This window comes from Tachysurus fulvidraco, chromosome 17 (assembly GCF_022655615.1).
Source record: "Tachysurus fulvidraco isolate hzauxx_2018 chromosome 17, HZAU_PFXX_2.0, whole genome shotgun sequence".
Lineage (NCBI taxonomy): Eukaryota > Metazoa > Chordata > Actinopteri > Siluriformes > Bagridae > Tachysurus > Tachysurus fulvidraco.
The window spans coordinates 12,003,184-12,030,980 of NC_062534.1; the positions used below are offsets into that span (position 1 = coordinate 12,003,184).

The following is a 27,797-nucleotide window of genomic DNA, read 5'->3' on the forward strand; positions in this document are numbered from 1 at the left end:
CAGATGAGGGATATCAGCTGGGTTAAGGGTGATGATTGAATCAAGCTCAGATTCAGGTGGCCGATTAGGAAAATGACGAAATAACTTTTGAATAATGTGTCTCTCTTGAAAGAAATGAAACTGGTGGCTGTTAGGGAGATTACATTTAACAGATAAAAAAGAGAAAGATGAGAAGATTTCTTTTTCATACAAGTCACTCAGAGTAGAGAGACCCTTACTTGCCCAGACATTGAAGATATGATATGAGAGGGATGGGGGAAATAAGTGATTGTTTGAGATTGGCATGTAAATAGAGTCTTTATGCAAACCAAATTGTTTCCTGAATTGAAGCCAGATCTTAATAGTATTTATAACTACTGGGTTGTTCTAAATTTTGTGTTCTTCAAGGGCTGAGAGCAAATATTAGAAAGCAGTGAACTGGAAGAAGACATCTCTATGTGTCACTAAGGTGGGCTAGAGGTACGACATTTGTGGCCAACCCAGTAGAGTAATTCGGTTATGTTACAGGCCCAGAAGTAACATCAAAAATTTGTTGGTCCTAAACTCCCTTCAGGATTGGGAGACTTAGGTTTCTGTAACTCACAATGTGACTTTGCACCTGTTGACAGGAATTTTGGCCCTCTTCTCTTAAGCAAACTGCTCCAGCTGTGCCAGGTTTGAAGGGTGCCTTCTGCAGACTACATGTTTTAGTTCTTTTCACAGATGATCATTAAGATTTAGATCAGGGGTCATAGAAAGCCACTTTGCCGTAGTCCAATGTTTTGTTCTTAGATATTGTTGGGTGTTTTTATCTGTGTGCTTTGGGTCATTATCTTGTTGGAGGTCCCATGACCTGCAACTGAAACCAAGCTTTCTGATTTCCATTCTAACCTCCTGAGACAACTCTTCTTAGCTTTCTGTTGTCCATGTTCAGTGTGGTGCACACCATGATACCAAACAGCACAGTGACTACTTTTTACCCTTTAAATACAGTAGGCAGTCTGACTGATTATAAGATTGAAGACAACTGTGATTACAGGACACCTTTAGTTTAACATGTCCCTATGTACCATCATTTAAGGCCAGATATTAGTTTTTTTAATGCTTCTGTTGAACCACAATCCAAAAGCAATGTCTGATTTTCATTAGCATTTTGTCCATGTGTTTATGTTGGCTGGTTTTCATTACTAATCTTGGGCCTGCTTTCTATAGTCACCACCCTTATTTAGCCATAGTCAGTTATCACTGTCAGTGCCTAATTTGTTTTAATCGATTTTAATTGTAACTAAAATGTACAATGGTGTGTTTGTTTTGTAAAAGCCTTCTAACAAGTCTTATCAAGCATTTTTCACACCTATTCCAAATCGTTCTCAAGTTGGCTAAAAACATATATATATACTGTAAGATGTGCTTTTTGTAAGGTGTGTTTTTTTCTATTGCAGGACTGTGTGAGAAATAATTTGGATACATTTTAAGTTTTCTTTGTTTACCCTTCCCCTGCAAATGTCTGTGTCATCTGATTTATAGTTATTAACAATATTCCCATATTCTCACAATCTTCACAAGGTCAGTGATTATAATTTGCCACCCCAAAAATTGTCATGTTTGTCTGTGGGGCCACCTGATGTGGAACCATGCAAAGTAACTCCATCAATCAGAATAAATGTATTAACATTCTAAAAGCCCTATATCTCTCTTAAGGCAGCATAATGGAAAGGTATGATAATAAATTCTCTTTAGTGCAGTATATCAAAAATAGGTCAATGAATGTAGGATTGTATCATTGTGACCACCAGATGATCCGATTACATTTTGGCATTGACCAAAAATTATATTTTAAGGGTTTTTGAGGGTATTGAGGTATATGGAGAAGCAAGAAGAACTTGACTTGTTGATGGTAAAGGCATATTTCATTTATGTTTTTGGGTTGTCCATGCAGCGCTTTACGTGTCCACCCATCTTTCCTTGATTCTAGTTGGCATGATATCTTAGGGTTTAAGTAAATTGTTAAATTATATGTAGTAAATATATCAAAATGTCATCATCACCAGCAAAGTAATTACAGTTTGGAATTTATCTAAATTGGTTCAAAGTCACAATATCTTAATCTAGTATCGAGTTCTACTTGTTAATATCCAAGAAACATCCCCCTTTTTTTTTTTATAGAAGTTCTATTCTCTAGTGATCATCATTGATTTCATAATCTATTAAGCTTATTCCCTTCCTCAGGGCATTATGATTATACAGTACATACAGTATCTCACAGAAGTGAGTACACCCCTCACATTTTTTACAAATATTTTATTATATCTTTTCATGTAGCAACACTGAAGAAACACAACTTGAGTGTACAACTTGTATAACAGTGGAAATTTAATGTCCTCTCAAAATAACTCAATACACAGCCATTAATGTATAAAACGCAGTAAGAAAGCTGTAAGGTCTCTTTTTAACAAATAAACAGCGACCTTACAGCTTCGCTTTATAAAAAAAAAAAATGTTACATACTGTATATAAAATACAGTAGAATGTAGGATCTGTAGACATCTGGAACCACTACTACATTTACCTAAGCTTAAATGTCAAAATATACAAGCTTGCAAATTCTTACTATGGTGTGGTATGATGGTATACAGTGATAAATACATTTGCATACTGTCAGAAATGTATATAAAATATACCATAAAAATTCAGTCAGCAAAACAGTTTCTGAAATGACATCATGTAATGTTTGCTGTGGTGTTATATGATATTTGTGTCTACTTTTACACAATAAGACAAAGGGTTCCGTTATAGTTTACTGCTCATGTCAAATTTGTTCTTAAGATGCTCAAAACCAGATAAAATTTGGAAAAGAATGATGTACTACTTATGATTAATCATCTCTGACTGGGATACCTTTTCCTCTGTCTTATGGATAATGGTTTCATTATCCTTGTTTTTTAATAACTCTAACAACAAAAAACAAACAGTTAAAAAATCTGTATCATGAATATCATGAATAACTCACCAGTAATGCATAATATTTATTTTCTTTTAAAATAACCTTGCAGATTTTATTATTTTTATAATTCTGTTTTTATTTTTGTGGTCATTTCCATTTCAAGGTGAATCACCACATGTTTGCAATTTTATTTACTTGCTGCAGCATTCTGTAGAATGGTCCAGACACTAAAACCAGCATAGGATAAAAGCTACATTCATATGTATCAGGTTCAGAGTGAAGCTACTAATATATATAACAAAGCATATGTACAGAGCAATTAATCAATTTGACTTTGTCATTGTTTCCTCTGTGATTTTATTTAATGTAAAAGCATACAAATTAGGACCAACAAAGTGCACTCATACCAATGTACAACTTGAGTAGTGGTAGCTCAGTGGATAGGTTGTTGGCCTACTCATTGGAAGGTTGTGAGCTTGAATACCAGTAAGATGAAGCTGCCAACTTAAGTTGCTCTGGATAAAGGTGTTTTCCAAATGCTGTAAATCTATGTTTTGTTGCAACAAGGATTACCAACAGTAATTTTTACTACACCAATTTTTTGTTTATATTTAAAATTTTGTTGTATATATTGTTTCTCACATATTCAGTGAAAAAAAAGGAAAAAAACCTTACAGTAGATAAGAATCATTTTCACACAATTATCAAATATCAAATATAAAGCGTTAGATATATATAAGTATATTTCCTAAAGAAATAGACGACCAATTAATGGTGTGACTATGGAGTAGGATACCCCGGAGATGGGCTTCAGCATTAATCGTTCTTGTAGCTGGCAGGCAGAGCCATACATACAGTAACAGCCCAGAATAACGGAACGCACGCTCTCTCTCTCTCTCTCTCTCTCTCTCTCTCTCTCTCTCTCTCTCTCTCTCTCTCTCGCACACACACACACACACACACACACACACACACACACACACACACACACACACACACACACACACACACAAACACAAAAGACGTCAGTAGCAGGCACGAGCAAGGAGAGCTCGGTCACTCGGTGTTGGTTTTGTCTTAGAACATCCGGGCAGATTTCATACGGAACCATCGTGCTATACCCATGCTGGGAATTTGGCTTTGTTTCTTCACGCAAATGCAAAAGGAAAAAATATGCAACGAAGCATCACTCTGCTCTGCACCAGCGTTATCGGACTCTGCCTTGGTTCGAGTTTTCCAAGTAACATCAACATAGGTGGGTGCACGGAAATAGTCACCTGTAGGTGCTCAAAGTGCTTAAAATGGACAGTTTGTGATTACGATTGCTCTTCTAAAAGCTGATCAATGTTACTCCATTTCATGCACACGAACAACAACGGCGATGTCACTTATACGTTAGGATTTTACCTATTACGCATGATCGCTTACATTTTTCTCGTCTATTTTAACACAGGAGGATTATTCCCTGCCGAGTCGCACGAATATGAAGTGTTCCGATTTGCGCTTTCGCACCATCAGGACATTCCCAAACTGGTACCTCAAGTAGATATGGTGAAGATGGGCAACAGCTTCTCCATGACTTATGCCTGTAAGTATGACCATGGAAACAGACGCGAATAGACTTGAAATGTTCACACTTTCTGTCCTTTTCCTTTCTTTTCTTTTTTTTAAAGATGAGCGTTAGAAAAAATTAAACACTGCGCTTCAAAAGTTTAGCTTATATCACTGTTGCCTACGCTCATGTTATCTGTTGTGAGTGAAATTTGTATAGTGAATGGAAACGACTGATCAATGTGTAGTCTTCAGCTAAAGCTTTGGAATAAGGCAAGTCTAGTGAAATGGACGATGTACATACGTAAATGTCATATGTGACTGTTTTGAGGTGGTTATATATATATATATATATATATATATATATATATATATATATATATATATATATATATATATATATATATATATATACGGTTCTAAAACTACAGTCTAAATATTCATCCTGTTGCGAATCTGTTTGGAGTTTGAATGATACCATGGAAGGCAGGACGTGCAGTCATATATTTAAATCGATTTGATTATGTCGCAATTCGAATTTGGGCGCTTTTGACATGTCGAAGTCAGACTGCAGATGCCACTGCATTATCTGGGCTGCGCTCAGTGAAGCGGACAAAAAAAAAAACGTAGGCCTGTTTTGCATATAGGCGATTATTATAAAGAACAGTTTAAAAAAAAAATCAAACCAGTCAAACATTTAGTTCTTTATTCCCGGTGTTTTAATAGGCCTGTTTAGCCACTTTGCATGTCCACAAGTCATTTTATTTATGATAAATATTGCAGGTATTTGGGTGCAGACAGTTTTGGCGTTTTTGACAAGGTAAAATCGAACTGCTGTTGTCGCTATAATGCATATGAGATGCTCAGATTTAGTTCAGACATGTAGTTCGTAACAGACCTTTATCAGCCAATGGTGTATTGGTTACATTCATCTTTTACTGGAGAAGCACAACAGGTCTACAGTTTTGTATACAATAGCTAGTTTAAAAGAAGGTATCTTGCCTGTCTTTTATTACCCTTGGCCCTAAAAAAAATCAAAAAACTTTTTAACAATGGGCATCTAGCGAACATTTTTTGTATTGCTACTTATATAGTATAACCTATACACTTTTCTCATCCACACACAAATGTAATGTGTATCATCGTGAATTGTTTATTAGGCTATCGGCTGTTAATGGTAAAACAATTCATGTCTTTCAGTAAAGTGAAGATGTTGCTTTGTGGTCAGAATAATTTATTTTGAGTTTTTGTATTTCTTATTTAAATATAGCAATTTTTCGATACAAAAAAAACATGAGTCAGAGAGAATCTCTCTCTGTGTGTGTGTGTGTGTGTGTGTGTGTGTGTGTGTGTGTGTGTGTGTGTGTGTGTGTGTGTGCACGTGTGTGCATGTGTGTGTAACTATGTGTGAGTGAATAAAAATCAGAAATAGATTCATCATTAAAAAGCTACTAAAAAATACAAGTATGCAAATGCACTACAATACAATCAGTACTGATACAGTACTTTATGTATGTCGTACATCAGGTGGGGCACTGTGACTTGATGTAGCTAGAGTCACAGTGCATCTATAATTAAGGTGGTTTTCACACTTGGTTTGTTTTCTGCTGTCCGAATCTGAGTGTGATTCGAGCCCAGGTTACTTTACTATCTGAAAAACGTGCAGATCTGAGTTGCCGTCACATTCACAGAAATCACCAAACTGTAACTGAAACAACCCTGCGTCTTGGGTTTGATACATGGTTTTGGGTTTGTAGTTGATATACAATTTAATTACTATTTTTTATTTTACAAAATAACAAAATAAAGTGGCTAAAGTCACAGAAAGTGTGCAATTAAACAGGTTAAGGTTGACTGATTCTACAACATGGCAAAACTGCCAAAGGGCAGAAAAATTCTCACTCACTCACTCACTCACTACCGCTTTATCCGAACTACTCCGGTCACGGGGAGCCTGTGCCTATCCCAGGCGTCATTGGGCATCAAGGCAGGATACACCCTGGACGGAGTGCCAACCCATCGCAGGGCACACACACACTCTCATTCACTCACACATTCACACACTACGGACAATTTTCCAGAGATGCCAATCAACCTACCATGCATGTCTTTGGACTGGGGGAGGAAACCGGAGTACCCGGAGGAAACCCCCGAGGCACGGGGAGAACATGCAGACTCCACACACACAAGGCGGAGGCGGGAATCGAACCCCGACCCTGGAGGTATGAGGCGAATGTGCTACCCACTAAGCCACCGTGCCCCCCGCAGAAAAATTCTGTTTAATATATTGAATTCGTTGGTAATGAAAATCGATTCATGTGATCCTGACATATTGAAAATGGCTGTTCAAAAATAGCCAAATTATGTGGGAAAACATGGTAACATATACAGTAATTACTTAAGTTTTTGATGAATATGTAAGCAGTTGCACTTTGTAGTTCCCCATCCTTTTTATATTTCAACATCGCACTTTTTATATCTTTTGTCATGTGAATATACATGATGGGAGAAAGTACTGTAAATTAAGACTTGTTCATTTCATTCAAAACATGCAAAGTTTTTTGTGCAGAAAAAGGTCCAATTAGACATGAAAACAGCTTAGTGCATCTGGCCCAAAGGGATTTTGATCAGTCTATATGTTACAATAAACACAGTAGTGCAATGGGTTTATGTTTGAAAAAATAAAAACAAACATGATGTATTATTAAACTCAGTCATGGTAATCTCTATTTTAAATTTGTTTTTCTACCAATATCTAACATCATGAATACAATGATTACAGATTTCTTTTAACACAGACTGGTGCAGCAGCTTCTAATTTCTTAAATAATCATGTAAGAAGATGTATCCCATCATTTTGGAAAATACATTTCAGAAGGGGCAAGTTATTGGCCAGCCTCAAACAAAGAAAACTCAGGTAGATTCCTGAAATCACTGAAATAAGGTTAAGACAGATCAGAGTGCATTCAGAGACTCTTGTTGAAATCACACCATAACAAATCAACATTAGAAATAAATGTTGTGAAATATAATAAGGTTGTCGTAATGATGGCATGAAAAATTCATACTGTAATCAAGGCTAAAGTCAGTGCACTGGCATATTAGTGTGCAATTTTTAATTGTCCAGTGTGTATATTATACAAGAACCGAAGATCTAGACTTTCAAGAACAGAGTTATGCCAACTAGTATACTATTAGCTTCTGAAAAGTAGCATAATTAGAGGGAAGCATATTTTTTAAACCTTGGTAGACTTTTCTGATTTGATCTTTTCAGAATTGAGGAGTGTGTCCTTCTTTATTTGTTTATTACATCTCAGTTAATATAAGGGTGATTTTTATATAAGGGATTTTTAAAACATAATAATTTTCTTTTATGCAGTTTTTTTTTACAATTTGGGCCTTTTTACACCAGGTCACTTCATATGGTTTCTCTGATCCAATAGCTATCTGATTTGTTAAAACTGTTCCATTTACATTAGGCCACATAAATGCGTCTTGTCGAATCAGATATCAATCTGATCTTTCTACTCCCGCCCAAAATGCAAATATATTTTACCTCAATTCCGGGGTAATTGAAATGGAACACGCTTTTGGTGTATGTGGTTGCTACAAAAAAAACAGCATTTACTGTTTGCTGCATCTTCGCTGGCGGCAGCAGTGCATTTTAAGACCCAACGAGACACCTGGTTGAAAGATCGGAGCCAGCGCTGGTGGGAAAATATATTTGTTTCTGGCACGATGCATGACTCGCGAGTCACCTGCGAGTGACATACTTCCGTTTGGGAGGAGTTTAGCGCTGATGTATGTGGCTTGAACAACCTCCTGAAGTGGTTTGGTCGATCAGATTTACATCCCTCTAGAAACCATTTCGGAGAGCATTTACACCTGGTCTTTTCAATTAGCTATCGGATCACAGAAAACGCATGAAGTGACCAGGTGTAAAAAACCCCAAAGATACACTGAGGTATAGAATTGACAACCTTGTTTTGATTTAAGTGATGTACTGTAATATTCTGTATTGTTACAGCCTTAATGATGCATTCTTATGAAATTACTTTGTATTTTGTACAGTGTACCACACACCTTCCTTCAATTATCATTTTATTAGGTACTTTTATTAGGTACACTATCAACTTTGTAGATGTGAAAGGACTAACTGTAGCAAAACTGCAGTTTTTCTTTCTCCCTCAACACCACAGGGCTACCCCTGACCAGACATAATTTGGGTGGTAGGTCCATATACGTACTGGCGTCTTATTGGATGTTGCAGTGGAGTTAATGTCAGGGCTGAGTTGAGAAAAGTCCTACAAACCCCATTCCCTTCCTACAGCTGTGATTAGACTTTCATAAATGGATAAATACTGTATGGCAAAAAGATGAGGTATAATTTCATGTACATAAGGTAGTTGTACTGTATCTAACAATGTGGCCAGTAAAAAAAATATTGAAACCTGCAGCAGAGCTGCTGAAATATAGTACACCATCATTGAAATAAGACTGTAATTGACAAAATTCATTTCTGATCAACAGTGGTTATGTTGTGTTAGCATTGCTACCTCACACCTTAGGTTAATGTGTGGAGTTTTACATATTTTCCCTGTCTACATGAATATTCTCCAGTTCCAGTGAGCTCACAAATATATGGTGTGAGTTTATTGGTGTCTCTAAATTCCCCTATGTGTGAATGAGCATGTGAATGTGTGCATGACACCTGCTACGAACTGGTGTCCCCTCCTGAATTCCCTCATTGTGCCCAGTGTTCCCAGGATAGGCTCTGTTTCCACTCTACTTTCATAAATCAGTGAAGATGGTTGATCTGCTGTCAGTAGAATGTCAGATGGGTTTAGAGCATAAAGTTTTCATAGCTGCTTCTTTTGTTACAGCTACAGGCTGAGATGTTGAATCTGTGTGTTTTAAGCAAGGGAAAAGTGCTGTCAAATTAATCTTTGAAAGGTCTTTTTCTTTGTACCACCTATTACATTAATGAGATTCAAAAGAATTTTCTGTTGTCCCTGCTTGTGCAACATGACAGCTGTAGTTTTTTTTTTTGCCTCTGGTGTATTCTTTAATAAAATAAAACACAGGATCAAACAGTTTAAAAGAGGAGAACAAAACTGCAGGGATTTGCTGCTTGACAACTGCACTGACAACAAATAATATATGTAACAGAGCGAAATACCACCCCAAGCCCTCCACCCCATGCACGCACACACTCAGACACACACAGACACACATAAACACACAAACACGTGCACATGTGTACTACTACAGTGGAACAAGGTAATTCATCAGTAATTTAGACTGGCTCAGCTTCTCTTATCTAGTCCAAAAGACTACTTGACATGGTGCCATGTGAAATCATTCAAGTAGCCCAATTAAGAGCTCATAAAGTGCCTGGCCCACATAGCTTGAGTAGACTCTTCTTCTGATAATGAGGACACGCATTGCTCCTGGCAGCCTTCACTATAGGAAAATATGTGCCTGAGTCTTTAACCTTCAGCACTGTAGATTATAGTATATATGTATTATTAAATGTGCCTAATGCTTTCTGTGATACAGAGCTGCTGTCTTCTCTGTTAGATCATGAAGGGGTGAGCCTGCTGTGGGTAGCTGATATTTGCTGTTAGCAGACAGGGGTCTAGCTCTAGCTTAATTAGCCATTAAGTAGCATTCTTATGTTTTGTTATGCTATGCTATCTCTGCATCTAACTTTTTACTCAGCAATGAATATTCAGCTTTCTTTATTAATACCCTTGCATCATTATGTATTTGTCGCCGCTTTTACACATACAGTAAATGGAAAATTGTTTCTGCTTTGCTAAGCAAAATGGTAGGCATTACATACACATTTGTGTGTGTGTGTGTGTGTGTGTGTGTGTGTGTGTGTGTGTGTGTGTGTGTGTGTGTGTGTGTGTCTACAACCCAAGTGCAATCCAATCTTATTAGACAGTAATATAATCACAAAATTAATATTTAACAAAATAAAACAAACATCAATGGATCTGGATCATGGCTTGGTCAGACTACAATATAATAAGTATTCCAAATGAATTCCAAAATATTGTTTTATTGTTTTATTGGAGAAATCATGAAATCATCTTTGGCAATGATTAATAAAATGAGTAAAATTAAAAAATAATTATTAAGTCTAATTATTTATCAAAAATTCTCATTTTTAAAAGTGTTAGATTTGACAATTAAATGTTGGCCTTTATAAACTTTTTGGCTTAAATTCATCTTTTTCCATTAATAATTATATGTGCATATTGAACACCCCATTCCAGATTTACAGTCACCTCGTTATAATAACCTTTACTCTACTAGGACAGTTTTTCTCTAAAATCTGGAATGTGAATGTGGGGAATTGTCTATTGAACCACAAGATTAATAGTGAGGTCAGGCATAGTTGTTAGGCAAGCAGGGTTCTAGTTCTTGCCAAAGTTCAGCTGGGTTGAGGTCAAAGCTCTCTGTAGGCCACTCAAGCTTTGGCAAACCATGTCTTCTCATTGGACCCCTACACAGGGGTATTGTGCATAGGGGCACTGTCATGCTGGAGAATGTTTAAACCACTTAGGTTGAATAAAGGTAATTTGCAATGGTACAGCATACAAGGGCATCCTATACAGTAGTATGCGTAAAACTTTGTGGCATCAGTTTGGGTCTGATGGTCCATAAACCTTTAGGTTTACAGTGTATATTTGATTGCTTTACTATGTATAAGATGCAGCTAGTTTTGTTTTGATTAAGGCACAAATTCAGAATTGTTTCATAAACTTTTGGAATGTTTATTTCCATCCAGAATTGCATTACTTTCTCACCAAGATCTTGTAATGATGATGGGAAAGACGGATCGCTGCAAGTCTTCACCAGCACATCCCAAAAGATTCTCAATAGTCTAACATATTAGGCTCACTGACAAGTAGTTTTCTTAACCCTACAGAGCTGCTTTGTCCCAATCCTATGAGTTCTCACTCAATATGCATTGTGGTGGTGGAAATGAAGAGCTCTTTTCCAAAACACGATAAACGCCAAAATTTAAAAAAATGAGTTTGTCATGTCATTTTGCTGTGTCATGATCCTATATACTGCTCCATCAATGTGTCATGCCAAAACGCTATATTTCTTTGTTTAAAATGTACTGCAAGATGCAGTTTCTTTCCAAATTGTGATAAGCACCAAACCTGTATTTTGCCTAAACGCTATATATCCTCTCGACCAATCAGAATTCGGTGAGCGCTCGACGCAATCCAACATGGCGGCAGTCTGAGGAGAGAGATGTTTGTTTGTGCGCAGTCTTCAAAATGAGTGTTTTTATCTTTGAATGTATTACTTTATTTACTTTATTTTATGTACAGTATTAAGTTGCCTGTTGAATATTGTTATCATTACTATCGTTACATTTTGTACAGTATAGCTTAAATGCGTTACTAAGTGATTGGAATGTATTGTTAACATTGTTGTCTATTTATTTAATTAGTGTTGTTTGTATATGTGTTATTTTTAAATTATTTGTTTTATGTGGTGGACAATATTGAAACCTGAAATTGAAAATATTTATTTTTTTACTATATATTTTATGTTACTATTTATTTTATTTGGAAGTTGTACTTGGTGTATGTCTCTTTCTATTAAAAAAAATATTTAAATAAAGGATGGATTTATAGCGTTTTGGAAAAAAATAAAAAGAAACTTTGAATTTATATTCAACAAAATTGTTGTTTCATTTAACAATCACTGTTTAACATGTTCAGACTGAGCCAACAGACCATTTTAACAGGATAAATTGAATATAAACAAAATGTGTTGGTCTAGGTAAAAAAAAAGTAATTTTCATAAAAACTATTAAAATGGATTTATAGTGTTTTGGAAAAGTTCTTACCACTTCACCTCTATCTTTACAGTAGTTTCAGCAATCTCCATAGTTATTTCTTTGCTTGATGCAGGCATGGTTGTTTAAGAAATGCTAATCACTGCATGAGATAGGGTTAAATAACTTAGACATCACTGCAGTAATTTTCCAATGGAATGCTCTTACTTATTGACTTTTTTGGCCATATCTGAGTTCATATCTGATTTCTTTTTGGCCACTACAGAACGATATATATATGTGCGTGTGTGCGTGCGTGTGCGTGCGTGTGTGTGCGTGTGTGTGTGTGTGTGTGTGCGTGCGTGCGTGCGTAGCCCAGCTAGGGTTATATTAAGTATACTGATAAAATAATCGTGCACTTCTCCTTTAAGAGTTACTGCATGTATAAGGTTTGTTAGTAATGCACTGACTCAAAGCGTGTCTTTGCCTAGCAAGTTTGTTAATTTTTTTGTCATTGGACCTTTTCCCACCTCTGCAGGTATACTGAGAATTCTGATTGGATAAAGGGGTTGAGTTTAGAACTGCCGATCGATGTGAGAGGTGTGTTGTTTTTGTTCCTGCTAGTTTTAAGGCTAATATAGAGTAAATAACCACTGACAAAGTGGGTCAAAGCATCTGTATTTGGTGGAGCAAGTGTTATTACTACTTTTATTTATTTGATTTGTGCATATAATCTGTACAAGAGTAAAGTGTATGAGTTGTTTCTTCTGAGTCTGCTGCACAGCGCAGCCCGAAGCTACGCTAATTTTCGTGACTGAGCACAAAATAGCGGTCTATCTGTCTGCTTTCCAACAGTCCAACATTGCGTTTAGTTTATTTGAGGATGTGACTGGGAGGAATTCATGGACCAGTTGTGACTACCTCAGATGTGGTTTGGAGTACCATGAATTCTGTCAATTCTGATATTACGTATTCTATTATGTATTAGTTTTGGTGTTTAATGCTAATGTTTATGTTCTTGAAAGTATTTCAATATTTCCTTTTGTACATAAATAATTTAATCATAAGTTTACTTACCTTTTGAGTTGATGAAGTTAGTTTGGTGATAATTTACTGCAGTTAGTGCATAAATAGGCTAACTAACCTTATCAGTAGACAAAAGTGCAATAGGAAGGAGAGTAATATCCCAGTCGAGGAACAAAGTTAGAACTCGCAGCTCCCCCTAATTGAAGGTTAAGGGTAGGGGGCGTTACATAAAATGGTGGCCCGTACGTGGATCTTTCCTTCCTTAATCCTGTAAAAGGACAAAATACACAGTGAGTAAGAGCTAAGTTACCCTTTGAGCTCATATAAGTTGACTGATAAACATCTGCCTCCGGTTCAAGCATGGCCTATGAAAGTAACCCTCTTTTATTTGCTGAGCTCTCCAAGTGGTGTAAGGAGGCAGAAATTGAGGAGGCTCATGCTATATTGATGTAAGGAGTACCTGCAACCACTGAAGTGTCATACATTGAAGATACTGTGCAAACTGTAAAAACCCTGTCTTGGGGCCCTGTCTTGGTACTCTTTTGATATTATGTGAGTGTCAGGAGGTCACTGACCCCACCTGTGTTCCAGCTGAACTGTTGCTACCTCATGGAGAAGAGGCATGGAAAGCGATAGTGGGGCCTTTTGACATTTCCACTTCTGAGTTTTCCAAAAAATTAGAAACATTCCTAACTGCTGACAGACAAACTATGACTGACATACAGGCATTATTTGCTCCATCCCATTCTAGTGCTGCTTCCCCTGAGTCCATTATACGTGCGGTGGGTGAGTTTCTGGAGAAGACCACAAAACCTCTAGGTGAAACCAATGCCTACCGACGATTGCGTATCCTTTCAGGCATTATTCCAACCTCGGCTGTAAAGGAAAGAACAGAAAATTGGATAGAACAAGCCTGCCTAATGGCTGATGAATGAATGAAGGAGGATTATGGAGAGTTTGAAAGGACCAGCCCTTGACATCATCAAAGCTGTTCGATTGTCAACTCCTGCGGAAAGTGCTTCTCAATACTTGGAGGCATTAGAAAACACATTTGGAACTTCTGAGTCAGGGGAAGACCTCTACTTTGCCTTTCCTCTCTTACGTCAATCCCCTGGGGAAGCTTTATCTGATTTTCTTTCTTTATCTGATATCTGAAAAATCCTTATCTAAATTGTAAGAAAAGGAGGATTGACTCCCAAGATGACTGACAGAACAGACTTGAACAGCTGATCCGAGGTGCAGTTGAGACTGATCTGATGCTTTTGTAGTTAAGACTGAGAATAGAGAACAGCCACCCACTTTTTAGCACTGCTAAATGAAATCAAAGAAGCTGAAGAGAATGAAGCTGACCATCATAAAATTAAGGCATCTGTGAACCCTATACAAATAAAAAGTGAAACTACACTTGATTCTGAGCAGAGATTCAAGAGCTACGATCATTATTTTTTGAATATCTTGAATCAGTTTCTGTTTAAGAAACTGGATAAGAAAAAGCCTGATACACAAGAAGAATCAGAGGTACAAATGTTAAAGAAGCAAGTTCAGCAACTGCAACAACGGTTAACAGTTATAAGCATCAGCTCCTCTAATCAATCCCAACAAGCTCTGACAAATCCCAGGCCAGTTCCCGGGACCAATAGAGAGACGTCTGTTAAGCATAAAGTGGATTTCTTATGTTATCAATGTGGTGAGGATGGACGGAAGTGTTAAGGATGGAAGTGTTAAGCACCTGAAAACACATCCCAAGTAATACAAAAGTTGGTTTGTGCTCTTCGAAAAGCTAAGAATAAAAAGAACTGGATGACTGAAGCTAGTACTACTCCCAGCAGTTCAGACTGTTTCTCTAAAAGACGTCAACTTGAGTAGTGTATGTGGGATAAGTCAACTTCCCAGAGGTTTAGTGGGCCCTGCCTCAACCATTTCCATGGAGTTGAATGGATGTCCTTGTCAAGCTTTACTGGATAGTGGGTCCCAAGTAACCATCATGTTTGACCAGTGGTACTCCAAACATTTATCACAGCAACCACTTCATGCACTCACTAGATTGTCCAACTGGGGACTTATTTCTTCAAGTTGTCCATACAAGGGATACATCATAGTTGATGTTTTGCTACCTGCTTCAATCAGGGGGTGAAAGAAAATGCTTCAATTATTGCTTTGGTCTGCCCTGAACCCCAGGGCCCTCAGCAATGTCCTGTAATAATTGGAACCAATGCAAGCTTTTTTAAACGTCTGACCTTGCTCAGCCAGAATGTTAATGCAGTCAATCAAGTAAATTCAATGAGAATTCAGCCTTCACCCCTCCAGCTCTGTTTATAAGAGGAAGTTCTTGAGACAGCTGAGGGACAAGTCAAGTGGAGAGGACCGCTGTCCTTCAAATAGTGAAAGGTATGCAGTGTGCAAAGTGGATAGTGAGAAGCCAATGAGAAAAAATATTTTCTTGTGGAAACCCCTGTGGAGAGTCAGCTTCCAGCTGGACTGTTGATTCCTCCGACCATTCTGTCTTCTTTTGCCATTAATGTGAATAACTTCAGAGTGCTGTTCCACAATGCGACCTCCAAAGACATTAGTATCCCCTCAGACACAGTTTAACCCTAAAGTCTTTCCAACTGACACCGTTACAGTTACCCCAGATGCTCCAGCATCCAAAAAGTTTAGATCCTAAAGTATTCAACTTTGGAGATTCAACTTCTGTATTCCTGTTGATTGGGGAAAAAGGCTTAGAGAGAAACTAGTGGAACGTGGAAACATGTTTTCCATTGAGGAGTGGAATGTTGGACGTGCCAAAGGTGTGAAGCATAATATCCGACTAAGTGATTGTCATCCATTTATTGAGCGATCTAGGCATATTTCCCCCCCAGATATTGATGACGTCAGGCATCACATAAAAGAACTGTTGGCTGCATGCATCATAACAGAATCCAGGAGTCATGCCTCCCCAATAGTTATTGCACGGAAGAAGAATGGAGCCATTCATATGTGCATCGATTATCAGACATTGAATGCTCGAACAATCCCTGATCAATACACCACTCCCAGAATGGATGATACTCTCTTTTTGGAAGCAGATGGTTTTCTGTATTGGATTTGTGTAGCGGCTATTATCAAATTGAGATGGCCGATGAGGACAAAGAAAAAATAGCATTCATCGGTCCTCTAAGTTTTTATCAGTTTGACTGCATGCCGCAGGGGATCACTGGGACCCCAGCCACATTTCAGCGGCTAATGGAGAGAGCTGTTAGAGATATGCATCTTCTCCAGGTCATTGCTTATCTTGATGACCTCATTGTCTTTGGCCATACTTGAAGAGCATGAGGAGAGGCTGCTGAAAGTGTTGGATCGGCTGGAAGTATACAGGCTCAAGGTGTCCATAGATAAGTGGGACACATTGTATCTGCTACAGGGATAGCTCCTGATCCTTAGAAAGTGAACGCTGTTTCAGATTGTAAGATGACGCATGATTTAAGGTTGTTAAGAGCCTTTCTAGGATTTTGTGGGTTCTACAGACGATTTGTTAAAAACTACTCCGCCATAGTGAGAACTGAGTGTGGCCGAAAGTCACTATCCAATCCATCAGTTTCTGGCTCTCAAGTGGGCTATTGTGGATGAATTCTATGATTATTTGTATGGGGCAAAGTTCACCGTCCGGACCGATAACACCCCCCTCACTTATGTTTTGACCAGCGCTAAACTTAGTGCTACAGGACATTAGAGGCTGGCTGTCTTAGCCATTTATAATTTTAGCCTTCAATACAAGCCCAGGCGTCTCAACATGGATGCAGATGCCTTGTCCCGCTATCCAATAAAAACATCTCAAGAATGGGTAGACCTTCCACGATCGGGGGTTAGGGCCATCTGGCAGCTTGATGATACTTACCACTCCGAAGAATCTGGTGGCAGGTTGGTGGATCAGTTGGGGGCTCCTCCAAATGTAATTCATTTCATATATGTTTGTCCTGTGCAGTTGGAAATAGGACACAAGGAGCAGTTGACAAACTCCAAATTGATGCTAGCACAAGAGAAAGACTCCATCATTAGACCATTGAAACAGGAAGTGGACAAAGGAAATACACTTATTGCAACAAAGAGTTCTAATCATCTGGAGACTCTTTTACGGTAACAAGGAGCAAATTCGACACAATCTCTTATTCAGAATTACCAAAATTTCCAACGGAAAGGAGAGACAGCAGCTAATTCTGCCAGGAAAATATCGGGTGCAGGTGTTACATTCCCTTCATGACGAGTCAGGTCACCTGGGAATAGAAAAGACAACGGAACTTTGTAAAGATCGATTTTACTGGCCACACATGAACAAAGATGTGGAACAGTATGTGAAGGAATGTGGACGATGCATTGCAAGGAAGAGTTTACCACAACGCTCAGCTTCCTTGAATTATTTAACCAGCAATGGCCCATTGGATCTGATCTGCATTGAGTTCCTGTCTCTTGAACCTGACATACTGGTCATATGTTGAAAAGTTTGTGTGTATATATATATATATATATATATATATATATATATATATATATATATATATATATATATATATATATATATATTAATTATGGCATGCCGTTTAGGAAATTATTCATGAGAGAATTGGATGAAAAGTCTGAATATATTGAATGGATTCTGAATATATTGAATGAAAAGTCTGAATATATTGAATGTAGAGTCTGAATATATTGAATGAATCGTGACGTCATCAAAACGTACCTGATATCTTACTTTACTTGTACTTTAGGCAGAATGACTGAGTCAGCGATAAACTTATTTGCTGCAATTTTAAGAAATGAAGAGATGCTTAACACGTTTAACACATTTAACAGTGCGTATACGGCCCAAAGTGGTGCTGTAAACCACACTAGTGTCGGACTATGGATGAAGAAATGTATTCTCTATTTCACCGAGGAAGGTGAAGGAAGGTTTCCCCTACTTACATATCTAACAGACACGGATCAAGATCACTAATTTGGATCTCTTTTTGTGTCCACTACACTACTGTCTGCCTATTGTCTGATGCTACTGTAGGTAAGTGGGTTAATATGGGTTTCTAATAGCCGATTTGGTTGTAAATTGTAAATAATTTTATTGTTATAAACTTTCAGATTTCACTAGGTCATCTCACTGTATCCAAAAGACAGATATTTGCAGGTTTAAAGAAATTTATCAAAGTCACCAGTCTTGCATGACTTTTCCAATACTTAAGGCACATTGTGTCTTACAACTGTCAATTCAGCAGCAATATCTGTCTTTTGGATACAGTAAGATGACCTAGTGTAATTTGGAAGTTTATAACAATAAAATTATTTACAACCAAATCTGCTATTACAAACCCATATTAACCCACCTACCTAGCATCAGACACTAGGCAGACAGTAGTGAAGTGGACACCAAAAGAGATCCAAATTAGTGATCTTAATCCGTGTCTGATAGATATGTAAATAGGGGAACTTGAGTAAAGTTGGCCGCATATTGACAGATTCGAGTTTCCCGAGTCAATAACTCCTGAACTAAAGGGTGTTACTACACAAATAACACCGCTTTTTTTTTATCGTAGTAATGTAGAGAGGCAGCTACAACCCAATTTTCCTCAAAATCAGCTTTCCTCCATGGTGGAAAAAATACATAAGACACTATGTCATCTTTGTAGTGTAATGACATGCAACCCCCATGAGTTTGTATGTATGTGTGTAGCTAAGTCATATCAAGGCTTCGAATGAGTGAGTGTTTTTTTTTTCTATGTGAGCAGTTACAAGAGCAGAAAATGTGCAAAAAGGTAATACATATTCTTGGTGGAGCCACTTAGCTGAAACCATGCAAAGCATCTTTATTCAAAGGCAGATACATGTCTCCATCAGCGTGAAAAACAAAACAGATGATGCGAAACTACCTGGAGCTTCAAATAAATCCCACATGCATGGAAATAAAAGAATGGAAAGAGAAAAGAAGTGAAATGGAAAAATAGTCCAATATTACTTAACTTCCAAAATCTTCTGAGAGTCTCTTTTTGAAAATCATTGGATTTTTTTTTTTACAAACTGGCAGCTGAATATATCTTTTCTTGTAGATGAAATGAATACAATGGAATGCAGAGAAAGAACAGATTGGCATATCACAGATGCATGGCCTCAAGAAATGCAATTTGTGGGAGCAGTACAAACCCTAAACTTAACATGCATCACTGGCAAACAGGGAGCAAACAGAGAGAGCAAGCTAAAGCTCCCGAGATTTGCAGATCTGCTATTGAGAGGAATAAAAGTCTGCTCAATGGGCATAACAAAATGCCAGCCGGAGCATCACCATGGCAGCTCTGATGGGCTACAGAGCACATGTAGCTAAAGTTAGCCAAGTTCTAATAGGCTAGACTCAGAAGGTTTAATAATTACCTCTCTGCTGTGTCTCATTAAATCAGAACACAAGAAATCAGGTCAGAATGGCCAAAGAGCAGTGGTCTCACAGCTATAGATGGAAAAACTATTAAGCTTAGAAACATTATCAATAATCTTAATGGTTTGGCAGAAGCTGTGACGGGAAATGGCATGCCTTTGACTTTTAGGGCCAGTGCTGGCAAGGCTGGAGTCATGTACCTGATGTTAGTTTGTCTCCTATCCTATTGCTTCAACAGCTTCCAACCTCACTGTTGTTTATACCTTGACCCTGGGTGGCCAAGTTTTTCTTGTCACTGAAATACCATGTTTTTGTTAATTTTTTTTTTAAATTTGTTTGTATAAACAACATGTTTGTAGTCTATGCTTTAGAACAATATTAGCTATTTGAGAAGTTTTCATAGATGAAAGCTCAATCAGTGTCAGATAAGGAACGTTGAACCTACCATGGTATGTACTTTTACTGGGTGTGTCTGTAATTCCTGAACAAGCCTTAATTATGTAATTATGTAAGTATATAATTATCAAGCCTTACATAAAACTACATATTTGTGTAGTAACTGAAGGATAAACTGATACATGTTGCTTGTTCAATGGATAAAGCAGTTGGTATTTTGTGGTTAAAAAGTGACCCTACATGGCACAGATGGCATATAGTAATGCGTGGAAACTGATCTGATGTGCCATATGTCTTCACTAATAGATAAATCAGGGGGGAGGCAGACTCCACCTCTTTTAGTCTCATTTTCTCTCTTTCGCTCCAAGCAGAATTATAGTGATAGTTGTGATCAGGTACATGTTTAACAGCTTTGTGAAACACTACATATAAAATATTATTTAAGGTAATTTAAAATGCTCCTTTGACCAACATTTTTTTGCTCATTTCTGTTGCATGGTAAAATATTTATGGAAAAGTAGGATAGATAGATTGGAGGGCTAAAACAAATTTCCTCTGTTACTCTGCCCTTACTGCTATATGTGTAAAGTGGTTCAGTTTACTCAGATGCCTGTATCAAATTTAGTGCACAAGAAGCTCACTGATGGTACTACACATAGGCATTTGCCGGTATCCTAGGCATGGATGCCAATTTTCTCCTGCTTGTGTGCCACATAGTAGTGGCTCAGCCTGTTTGCTGGGTGACAGCCATGCCAGTGTTCCCTGTGCCCCCAGTACTCCCTCAGGCATCTCCTTCTGAACCCTGGGCTTTCAACAGAAAACTGACTTTTATTTCAATCTGTTTGAAACAGGTAGTGAAATATGAGGCTTATGGATACAATAAGAAGAAAATTCTAACCAGGGCACAGACAGCAGCAAGGGAAGTATTGCCAGTTTCAAAATTAACCTGTTGGAGAATCCTGGTAAACCTTGAAAGTGTTGACAAAACAGATGGTGGCTATTTTGCTACACTTTTGAAGCAGGGGTTGTGGTATTTAGGATTAGTGGAGTGTATTGATTAGCATTCTTCATGAGACACCCAGCCCCCATAAGCACTCAGCATGAGCCAATTCGCAATGAATGGACAGCCACATTATTGCATTTTCATTTATTTTTTTCCTACTGCAATGACTTTTGAATAAATGAATGTCAGTACCAAGATTATTTTTATGTATTGCTTTTGTCTTTTGTCGTTTAACATTGCAAAATGTTTGAAAATGCTTTTTTAATTCTGCATAAATTAACATTTATCTTATCTTTTTATGTTGCAGTTTGTTCACAGTTTGCAAAAGGAGTGTATGCCATCATTGGTGTGTACGACAGGAAGACGGTGAGCATGCTGATGTCATTTTGTGGTGCACTGCACGTCTGTTTTGTGACTCCCAGCTTCCCCATTGAAACCTCCAACCAATTTGTGATTCAACTGCGGCCCGAGTTGCAGGACGCCTTGGTTGGGGTCATTGAACATTACAAGTGGACCAAGTTTGTCTACATGTATAGCTCCGATACAGGTGGGAATATAGTTAGAATCATTGAAGTTCAAGATTTAAATTTTGTACCTAAAAGTATTAGAATTTAGATTAAAAATTGTATTAAAAGTTTGCAAGAATTCCTATGTGGGCTTAGCTGGGTTTTAATAAGGGTGTTTCAGATATAGAGATAGAGATAGGCAAGATATAGTCCAGGCACTTCAAGGTTGCCATAGTAACTAGAAAAAGAAAGCTTTATTTTGGCTACTAAACACTGTTTTCTAAATAGTAATGTAATGTGATGTAATTTTTTTTTATCATAGCCTACTATAACATGCACATTGGCATATATTATAGTGCAATTCCACATTTCCTACTGTTACACTACTGATTTGTTTTCTGAAACTTCGATTATCGATAATCTTCTCATGCCTTTTTTTCTTTTTTAATAGAATACCCATGTAACAGCAGTTCATGAAACAATTATAAAATCCAGTGGGTAAAACGTTTGGACACATCATGTTGACCTTAAGAGGTCTGGAAGGATCTAGAAACTGACTTTTAGATGCCTCTAGCAAGGTATTATAATCAGAAATTAGGGTTGTTGTTATAATCAGAAATTTAGGAAAAGGGCTGTTAGGTAACATATAGTTATATGGGTGCCTGTATAGGGGTGCTGACCCTGCGCTCTGACCCCGCTCTGATATGCGAAGAAAGAATGTAATGTACATGTGACTTCTCTCTATAAATGTCAAATGCCATAAATGTCTCAAAGTGGTGCTGAGCAGTTAGTCAGAGTGACAACCATAGATAGGCCAGGGGGTGGAGTGAAGGCCATGGTCACCATGGACCATGGGTTTGACTTTTAACCTCTGGTTTGAGCATAGTGTGTAAGGTTGCCCTATGGCTTGATGACTTTGGCTTGAACATGGCTTGAGAGACCAGAACATGGCTTCTGGCTTGCACGATTTTGGAGAAGCTGTGAGGCTGCATGTGTTTTGACAAGTTTACCAAACTTAAATGTTATAGCAAATGCAGATAAGGTTTAATCGATGCAACACAAAAACAAACACTAAGAACATGAACATAGGAAAACATGAATATAATGTCAATGTGTCAAAACTAAGAAACAGAACTTAAATAGTTCTTTATTAGACATTAATGTGACTCGGGTGCATTTGATTTGATATGCAGGAGTTGATGGGTAACAGTCCTCACTAGTAATTTGAAGAAAACTATTCCACCTGTAAAATATGTGGGTGGCAGCATTATGCGGTGTCAGCATTTTGCTGGAAAAGAAATGGATGGAACAGGAGGCTAAATCTTTCAACAAAGTATTTCACCAAGTCAGAATGCATACCAACAAGGTTGAAACAAAATGCCATAAAGACAACATCACAAAGCCTTTGCCTAAATCGAATATAAAATGTGTGGACTTAACCGAAAAGCATCCACCCTCCCAGCTTACATGCAACATTATATCAAATAATGACTGACAATTATCATGACAACAAGACAAACATATATAGAGCAGCTCATCAAGGGAAAAAAATAGTCTAGCGAGGAATTACACCTGACAGTGCGTCATAGCATGCAGCTTATTTTGGGCAAAACAAAAATCATATCAAATCATCGGTCAATACATGTAACATAAAAAAGCATCTATAGTCATTCAACAAAAGCACAAAGTCTGGTCAAGACTAGAAAGTAACTACAGTATAAATTCTATGACAACAGGAAAAAACAGGGAAACAGTAATTTAGATAATTCTGACCTTGCACCAAAACTAGGTCGCACAAAGATATAAATAGTCGTATAAATAGGCAAACAGATAAGAAATTAATACAAAAAACATAAGTAAATTTAAGGGACAAACTGGTAATAAATCAGTGACAAGACAAGTGCAAGGCTCATACCAAAACATGATACACATTGATAGTGCTAAAAACCAGCATGGATGTGCTGTTCACACTGGGAGTCATGCCATATACAGAGTTGCAGAGTGTGCCAATGGGGAAATATATACTCAGAGAAAATCTAATATAGCAAATAAAGGCTGAAATAAATATTTTTAGTTATTATATTGAAATGACATATTTTCGATATTATTTTCAATATTATTTTATATATTTCATTTATTTATTGAAGTAGAACCAGAAATGGTAAATGCAAAAATAAAGTTTTGTCTTGTGCAAGTTCTTATACAAAGCTCAAACCTAATAGTATATTAAGTATATTATATACACAATATGCTAAATTATTGGTTGTAGAATTATCTAACCAAAGTTAAATTGCACCTCACTGTATTTTCATTATTGACTGCCTTACCGGGTGAAGATCTGAATTGTGTTACGTGGCTTTACTTGCTTTAATCTTGTGTTTGAAATGAAGCTGAATTGCTACACAAATCTGTATATTAAAGAACATTTTAATCATGCTTAAATAATTGAGACGGATTATTTACACTGAAATATGCTTTGCTGGTTCTTCACTGAATTCTGCTCAGTGCAGCTTCTCTCGCTGTCCTTGGATTTATAAACCATACTTTTTGTTTGTCTGTTTTGCAATTAAAGAAACAGCTGGATACAGAAATACCTACATTAGTAGCATAATTACTACGCTCTACAAAAACTGTTATAGTCTGAGAATGGTCTCAATTTATGTCTACTTCTTCCCTATGTTGACAATAGAATTGAATTGGAAAGATTTTTTTTTTTGCTGTCAAAAGGTGAATATGTGACAAAAGTTAAGCATTTCATGCAATTTCCTGTAATTTCTATCTAGATGTTTTAAAAACTTAGAACATTTAGGCACTTTTTTTTAAGCCACCCATCTCTCAAGTTATCGAAATATTTGGAACATGTGATGGACAGGTGTTTCTTGTTGCCCAGGTACGCCCTGTTAGATGTCTATTAGAACATTGAATAGGTCTGAATATCACATCTTAGTTAGTTAACCCTGGGTTTTTCCTGTGAAGACTGGCATTTTTTGTTAAAAAGAATAAACCAATGAGAAGACAATAGAACTGTCTACCAGCAATTAAGAAAACAGAATTTACAAACAAATACAAAGAGGAGCCACAGAAGTCCTGGAAAAAAACTAACCTCTACCAAAGAAATGGAAATGCTAAATTGTTGAGGCATAGAGGATATGCCCATGATCCAAAACATAAAGCTTTTTATCCAAACCTAATGGAGACAGTGTCATGGTTTGGGCTTGCATGGCTGCTTCTGGAATAGGTATTGTACCACTAAGCTTTATTCATGTTGTTACTCATGATAACAGAGAATGAATTCAGAAGTGTATAGATGCCAATTTACAAGACATGCATTCCAATTGGGACTAACTTCTTCATAGAGCAGGACAATGACCCCAAACACACTGCCAACACTGCCAAAGGATTTCATCACTAGAAATAACTGGAAAGTTTTAGGCTGGCTAGGTCACTCACCAGATCAAGCCCTAACTGAGCAGCATTTGTGAGAAAAGGAGAAAGCCCACAATAACTAACAATACCTTGACAAATCTGAGGTACCAGTTTAGAACAGCATGGCAAATGAAGGGAATACAAAAGTTTGGTGATGTCAATGTGTTGCCAGCTATGGCGTTATTGCAAGCCTTATACTTGCATACTTTTACTTACCAGGAAAGAGGGTGGCCTGCCACCAAGGCCATGTTCTAAGCTAACACAAATGTCAAATGCCTTCATTGTTATGGCAAAAATAAAAGAGTTGTCCTTGCTGTTCCAACACTTCTTGAGGTGACAGTATATTTTTAGTTAAAAAAAAAATCAACAGCAATATAAAGTTGGTTATGTCGTTTGTTGACAGAAGAGAGTCACTGCATGTTTACTATACTCTACAAGTCTCTGGAACTATACTGGTGGAATGAGCCTCATTCTTCATAAAGATAATCCCTTAGATTGAAATTTGAACATCATGTATTGGTGAGACTAATTAGAAAATATTATTTCATTTGCTCGGGAGCATAAACATTGGATACTGGAGCAATTGAAATAGGTGATGTGGTCTGTTTTGTTGTTCCAGAATGATGGGTATATCATTGTAAGGAGAGAGTTTGATGAAATGATGCCCTTATTATGCCTGGTGTATACTGTTCCATGCAAGCCTTTGGTGGCTGTGTTATAATTGTATTATAATGTGTGTGTGCTTTCTTCATAACCACGCAGTACACCGTCATGTCCAATGCACATGGTGAACATCCATTTATTTTCTTAACATATCTCTTCCGTCTCCCCCACATGTCTCATTACTCCGCGCTCTCTATTATGGGTAATGCAGTCCCTATTGCTACACCTCCCCCTTTTCGCTAAGCAATGCATTTTTTTCCATTACCCACACCCATTGTAACACTTTCTTTTCTCAACACATTGTAATACTTTCTTTTCTCAACAAATTGTAACACTTTCTTTTCTCAACACATTGTCACACTTTCATTTCTCAACCCATTGTAACACTTTCTTTTCTCAACACATTGTAACACTTCTCTATATGAAATCCTCATACCCCCCCCCCCCACCCCCTTTTTTTTCACATGCCCTTACTGTCCTGGAATTGTAGTAGTTCACAGATGCAATTATGCTATACATTAAGTCTGTCTGGGGACTTATAAACCCGGCCTAGTCTAGAAATGCCACCCATGGGCCGAAGATGTTTTCTGTTTCTCTGCAACACCCCTTTTTCAGTTTCCTCAATGTACGATCTTGGAGTCTGAGCCGGGCTTCACACAGATCTATAAATCTTCTGACCAGCCACACCTTTTGATCCGCCTGCAAAGGAGGCAAGTGACGTGACTTATGATGACAATTGTAGTTTGTAGCCTGGCGTTGTCTTGCTTTTTTATCCTTTTTCCTGTATTCCTGTACTGTAGATCAGGCAACTCAGGATGTAGCTTTCTTTAAATTTGTGGTAGAGTGGTGCAGAGACATCTGCCCATACGCAGTTGAGAAAACCCATGCTCTAGAGGTGACACTCTGTATGTTAGCAAGGCTTTGCTGTAGTCCTTTTCTTCCATTTTAGTCCACAATCCTTTAATTGTCCGTTCAGCCTCTCTATGCGCTTGGGGGTAATGAGGGCTGCTTGTGGTGTGTTTGAAATTGTATTCCTGTGCGAACTGTTGGAATATATGTGATACAAACTGTGGTCCATTGTCGGAGACGACCTCCTCTGGAATGCCATACCTTGCAAAGACCTCTTTAATAGCTTTGACTGTGATCTCTGCCGAAGTGACATTTAGATGCGCAACTTCTATATATCTGGTAAAATAGTCGACAATGAGCAGGTACGTTTTCTTCTTCCATTCAAACAGATCCATTCCGACTCTGCCATGGGCATGCTGGAAGTGAAGAAGGTAAGAGTGGCTCGCAGTGAACTATCTTGTGGTGATTGCATGTGTGGCACTGTTCCACCATTTGACGGATGTGTGATGAAATACCTGGCCACCAGACGGAGTGTTGTGCTCTAGCACGGCACTTGTCATTAGGTACAGTCATTAGGTACAGTCAGTTCTGCTCTCCTCTACCACTATGGCATCAACTCTTTGCTCAATTGATGTTTTTCTGGCCATCCTGCAAGACAGTGTGCTTTTACCTTCCTGCAGGTAATGTCCTCTGCTTCAGCTTGTTTAATCAGCTCCAGTTTGTTGTCAGTTACAGGGAAGGATGACACAATTGTATCCACAAAGACCTTTACATCCTTTTCCAGCTGTAAGTCTGCCTGTGATGGACCCACCTCCAGTGGTGCCTGTGAGAGTGTGTCTGCTGTGATTAGGTTTTTCCCTGGAACATGCTGAATCTCAAAACTGAAGCGCAGTAAGCGAAGCTGAAATCTGAGAATTCTGCGTGGGAGTTCATCAAGTCCTCTGCTTTCCAGCAGTGGTTTAATGGTTTATGATCCGTAAGCAACGTAAAGTGCAGGCCTTGTAGATATGAAACCAGTCTCTCACATGCCCGCTTCCTTTACGATCTGCGCATAGCACTTCTCTGTGTCTGTTAGACTCCTGGATATGTATGTTACTGGCTTCCATGTTCCGTCTTTTTGTTTCTGTGACAACACGGCACCTATGCCATAAGATGATGCATCTGCAGCAACCTTTGTCTCTCTGCCTGGGGAATAAGCAGCCAGCACTTTTGGTGAACTCAATTCCTGTCTTAATCTGTGAAACGCTGGTCTCTGT

At 37.8% G+C, this 27,797-nt stretch overlaps 1 protein-coding gene across 1 annotated transcript in view; it reads left to right on the top strand.

The window, feature by feature from the left end:
• The first annotated feature begins 3,906 nt into the window (after nucleotides 1-3,906).
• Nucleotides 3,907-27,797, top strand: part of gria1a (glutamate receptor, ionotropic, AMPA 1a) — a 95,019-nt gene continuing 71,128 nt past the window's right edge. Inside the window, exons 1-3 of the mRNA XM_027135729.2 lie at nucleotides 3,907-4,178; nucleotides 4,377-4,511; nucleotides 21,405-21,644. Coding sequence (XP_026991530.2) covers nucleotides 4,097-4,178; nucleotides 4,377-4,511; nucleotides 21,405-21,644 — 457 coding nt within the window. The 5' untranslated portion in view covers nucleotides 3,907-4,096. The remainder of the gene's footprint in view (nucleotides 4,179-4,376; nucleotides 4,512-21,404; nucleotides 21,645-27,797) is intronic.